At 35.4% G+C, this 5,032-nt stretch overlaps 1 protein-coding gene across 2 annotated transcripts; it reads left to right on the top strand.

The window, feature by feature from the left end:
• Positions 1-514: 514 nt before the first annotated feature.
• On the top strand, positions 515-4,698 carry LOC113318108 (hypersensitive-induced response protein 1). Of its 2 annotated transcripts, none has more exons than XM_026566233.1 (6): positions 515-533; positions 2,866-3,066; positions 3,318-3,438; positions 3,548-3,639; positions 3,746-3,842; positions 4,030-4,698. In XM_026566233.1, the coding sequence occupies exons 2-6, from the start codon at positions 2,878-2,880 to the stop codon at positions 4,392-4,394; spliced, it is 864 nt and encodes a 287-aa protein (XP_026422018.1). In that variant the 5' UTR covers positions 515-533; positions 2,866-2,877; the 3' UTR covers positions 4,395-4,698. The 2 variants fall into 2 exon arrangements, with proteins under 2 accessions (XP_026422018.1, XP_026422017.1); XM_026566232.1 differs by lacking the exon at positions 515-533 and adding an exon at positions 1,438-1,587.
• The last annotated feature ends 334 nt before the right edge of the window (positions 4,699-5,032 follow it).

Here is a 5,032-nt window from a genome sequence, read left to right as displayed (position 1 = left end):
TTGAATTGGCAAACCGCTAACCTAACATTGTTTGCATTGGATTCCTCCAAAACCACCCTCACACATGTGATGCATTTCTGCACATGGGACCCACCGTTATCAAAGGGTCCATACTTCATACTCCGAACACTTGCCGTTTCGAGAGAGTCTGATTCGAAATTTGTGAGTGGACTCAATTGACTTCCAAAAGAAATTACGCGTCACAAAAAAAAGAGCAGAGAATCTTTACCCCTCCTGCGTTAGGTGTGCAGGCGCTATCACGCTTTAACCGCAACACGAAATAAGAGTGAACTCAACTACCTACTACTCCTACCCTACTCTCTGGCAGAGTTTCCCTAAAGAAGAATTTCCTCACGGTACAAGTAATTTCCTTGTATTAAAAACTTACCCATGGTCTTTTTCCTTGTAACCTTCGCTGGAAATTTCCATCAAGAAGAAACTAACAAGTCTTGTTTTCGTTCAAAGAATAGTCAATTTGAAACAAGAATTCAAAGAAATTTCTTCATCTGTTGAGTGGACCTAACACAGTACAGGTACCTTTCAACCTACATTGTTTTCCTTTTAGTGTTGCATTATTTCTTGGAACTCCTTGAGAAATTTCATCGTTTATCTTTTTCAAGTTTACAAGTTAATACTAGTATTTGTTTATTAAGTAACAATTCCATGATCCTTTCATTAAATTAAATCATACTAATAAAGAGGAATTTTGTATTATTGTTCTTTGTTCTTCGATTTGCTTAAGAATTAACGAAAAACCATGACAATCCGTTTCTTGCTTTTATGTGAAAAGACGGCAGATTAACAATCTTCCCTGATTCCTTGACCTAAACCCAACAAACCCTTTATTAATTTTCAATTGATTTTGATTTTTCGAAGTATATATTATATTATCAAGGATCATGTTGGCTGTTTATTGTTTGAGTATATCCTTTCTGTCTCCGTAATATTTTATTTGTCTTTTGTTAGTAATACCACCAAGAAGAAGATAAAGCCAATGCTTTATAATTTGTACTTTAAGAAACAAATGATGTTTGATTTTTCTGGAGTTATTCTTCCTTGTAATAAAGTGGGACTAGTCCTTATCATCATCCACAAGGCATCAAGGAAAAATAAAATTGAGGATTTGATTGTTACATGAATATACTTATGACCCTGTGGGGACAACTGATAAATTAGCGAAGTGATTATCCTAAACATGTTAGGTGTGCATGGGTTTGATGGGTCGTAAACTTGATGGTGTACTTTAAATCGTCTTAGCGCGTAGACGCGTAGTGTTTAAGTAATTTACTTGCTGGTGGAGTTACTTGAATAATCTGTCTTTGCAATAATTGACTTCTTCTCAGTTGGAAGGATCAACATCAATAACTATGTAAACACTGACTAATTATTGAGAATTGAACAAAGAAAAGTCTCATTGAAAAATGTATACCACTATCTGGGGCAGGGTACTTGATTGAGTATTGTATACATACAGTATTTTAATACGTACCACTTACACATTCAATCTCTATATAAGTCCACAGTTTTTGGTCTCTGCATAAAACTCATTTTACTTCATTGGCTTTTTCCACGAGTAGAACAACTACTGTAAGTTTCTCATCTTCCAATTCCTGGTTATCAAGATTTCTTCTTCAATTGAATTGTTGAAAGTATGTTTTGTTATTGTATTTGAATTCTTTGGCTTCTTGACTTCACTTTGTTTTGTTTCCTCCTGTTAAATGATTATGGTTGATTTTTTAGTTGGTTTTGTTACTTTGCTTAGAGTTCGTAAGATTTTGAAGGGTTCTGTTTTACCTTTTTGACATGACCTTTTTTCTGTCGGAAGAAATGATTCATCCAAAGAACGAATCAGAATAGCTTCTATTTTTTACATGACTTTCAGTTGATCTTTCCACCTTTTTTGTGAGAAAAATTCCAGAGACTTGGAAGTTTGGGATTTTCTGTCAAGTTTTGTTGTATTTTTCATGACTTTCAGTTGCACATTCTTTTCAAAAAAACTTGTGAAAACTGATGAACTTGTGACACTCTCTACCCTTCATATATTCAAAGTACAGATAAGTAATATATGTTGGAGGTGTTCTTGTTAAACCTGAGATTAATGTCTGAATTGAGTTAGTGCAAAAAATCTTTACTCGGCACTTATCATTGATAAAAATACAATATACTTTAGCTTTTAAGGACGATGTCATCTATATGGGATATGCTACCTCAGTAACCAGTTTCTATAATGCATTTTGATATGGAAGATGACAGTTAGTGACAATGGCGCATAAAGGCTTTAAGAAGTTTGGTTTTCTAGGGAGCCTGACAGGTTTTTTTCAGGTTTTTTCTGTAGTTTAGTAACTCTAGGAATCAGTTTTTAGAGTTTTTATGAATGAAATCAGTTTCAGAATTCAATTAGGATTTGTTTGAGTCCATATAAATATATCAGTTTCTTTGTTTGTTTTTTTTCGTCAATGAAATCAGTTCCAGAATTCAATTAGGATTTGTTTGAGTCCATATAAATATATCAGTTTTTTTTTGGTTGTTTGTTTTTTTCGTCAATGGTAAATAGATCAGTTCATCTATGTAGTTTATCAGAAAATTTTTTTATTGAATTATTAAAGTTTAAGGTCTATCTTTGTCTACTACTTGCTGGCCTTAGGTAAGAATTACTAGTTCTTATCACATATTTCCTAAAATTTTCTCTAACTTCTGGTGTATCGGTTGAACTGACCAATTTATGTGTAGTATCTGTAACATAGTCGTTGATAAATTGTTCCTTCCATCGCGTGGAAAAGAAATTGTACCTATATCTTCACATTGCTTTATTTTATTCCAATCAATAACAGTTGCTTGACATGGAGTCTGTATTTTGGATATCAGTAACAACAGAGAATGGGTAACTTATTGTGCTGTGTACAAGTGGACCAATCAAAAGTTGCTATTAGGGAAAGATTTGGCAAGTTTGATGACGTTCTTCAACCAGGATGCCATTGCCTACCATGGTTTCTTGGTAGCCAGATAGCTGGTCATCTCACCCTTAGGGTTCAGCAGCTGGATGTGAAATGTGAGACCAAGACAAAGGTACGTCAATATCTTGAGCGCATCTGGACATTTGACAAGTTACTGTATTCTGTTTTTCTTAAGTTTTTGAGCTCAAGTCGTTAACATTACCTTCCAACAAAAAGCTGTATTCGTGCAAATAAGAGTTATACAAGCAGTATTCATTCGGACATTCTTGACAGTTTTCTTGAATTTGGAACTGAACTATTGAACCCAATTTGATAATCAACTCCTAAACGAGGTCATGAAAGTGTAATTTTTTTTTCTTGCAGGATAATGTATTTGTGAATGTTGTTGCGTCTATCCAATATCGAGCTTTAGCAGAGAAGGCGAATGATGCATTCTACAAACTGAGCAATACAAGGGGCCAAATCCAAGCCTATGTTTTTGATGGTATGAACCCACAAGCTATAAACCGATGATATGTTAAATGTTTTTGGTTAAGTTTGAAGTTTTATCTTTATGTGTATCTTAAAGAGAATTGGTTAATCCATTTTTTCAGTAATCAGAGCTAGTGTTCCAAAGCTCCTTTTGGATGACGTTTTCGAGCAAAAGAATGATATTGCTAAAGCTGTTGAAGAAGAACTTGAAAAGGTAAAATTCTTCTTTACTAGATGACTTGTTAGTTGCAATTATTCTGATAGACTGCATTTCATTTGTCGAACATGGCTGACAGCATTCACGATATGTTGTTTGACAGGCTATGTCTGCTTATGGATATGAGATTGTTCAAACCCTCATTGTTGATATAGAACCAGATGAGCACGTGAAGCGGGCAATGAATGAAATCAATGCTGGTAAGATTCTATTAATTATTATTTAACCAAGTTAGAATTCTTTGAACGGGAGAGGTAATTCAGAGAAGGACAATATGTCAATTAATGTGATTTCGAGGTGCAAAGCATCATGTTGAAAAGAGAGAGTATTTAAATATCTAACGCACGTATTTTCTTCTTCTGATCCCGTCGTAAAATTTGGTTTTAGCTGCAAGGCTTCGGTTGGCAGCAACCGAAAAGGCAGAGGCTGAGAAAATTTTACAGATAAAGAGAGCAGAGGGTGAGGCTGAATCTAAATACCTCTCTGGACTGGGTATTGCTCGTCAGCGTCAAGCAATCGTTGATGGGCTCAGAGACAGTGTAATAGGTTTCTCAGTTAACGTTCCTGGGACTACTGCGAAAGACGTTATGGACATGGTTTTGGTAACACAATACTTCGACACGATGAAGGAAATTGGTGCAGCCTCTAAATCCTCTGCAGTGTTTATCCCTCATGGTCCTGGTGCTGTTCGTGACGTGGCCACTCAAATTCGTGATGGTCTACTTCAGGGCTCTTCTGCTCACATGCCATGAATGATGACTTAGTTTCCCAGCTCTACTTGCCTTTGACCTCAAACTACAACAAGCGATCCCTCTTTTTTATAGTAGTACTTAAAATGCGGTGTGTCTATATTCACGTTTCCTTTCGGCAACACTTGGCATTTTGTTACCTTTAGATGCGCAGTATGTATATCCTATGTTTGCATTTGGGATTAATCGTGTGACTGGAACTACTGATTAAGTAATGTGGATTGGTTTATTAGAGTTTATAAATCTGCTTACTTGTAAAATAGTGCTCAAGTATCTAAATAATAAGTATGTGCTAGAACTTCATATCTCTGTGAAATTTCCTCGGAAGTATGAGAAAAATACAGAACAAGTAGCAATATCTTATTGTACTACCACAGAATTTGCCCGGGGGAGTGATGCATTCATGGGCAAATTGAAAAAGGAAACATATTCAGATGTTAATACCATCTCTTGTGATGGTTGAGGCAGTTAAGTACTCTTTTTTTAATAAGGATTACATAGGTTCTTGTCCTTACTCTTTTTTTTAATAAGGATTACATAGGTTCTTGTCCTGTTGAATAAGGACCTTAGCCCATTGAGGACTATTATTATGCCAACTAAAACAAAGAGAGCGAGTCCTTGCAAATTTGGCCGGTAGAGAG

Source organism: Papaver somniferum, chromosome 10, assembly GCF_003573695.1.
Source record: "Papaver somniferum cultivar HN1 chromosome 10, ASM357369v1, whole genome shotgun sequence".
NCBI lineage: Eukaryota > Viridiplantae > Streptophyta > Magnoliopsida > Ranunculales > Papaveraceae > Papaver > Papaver somniferum.
This window is presented reverse-complemented; position numbering and strand designations above follow the sequence as displayed.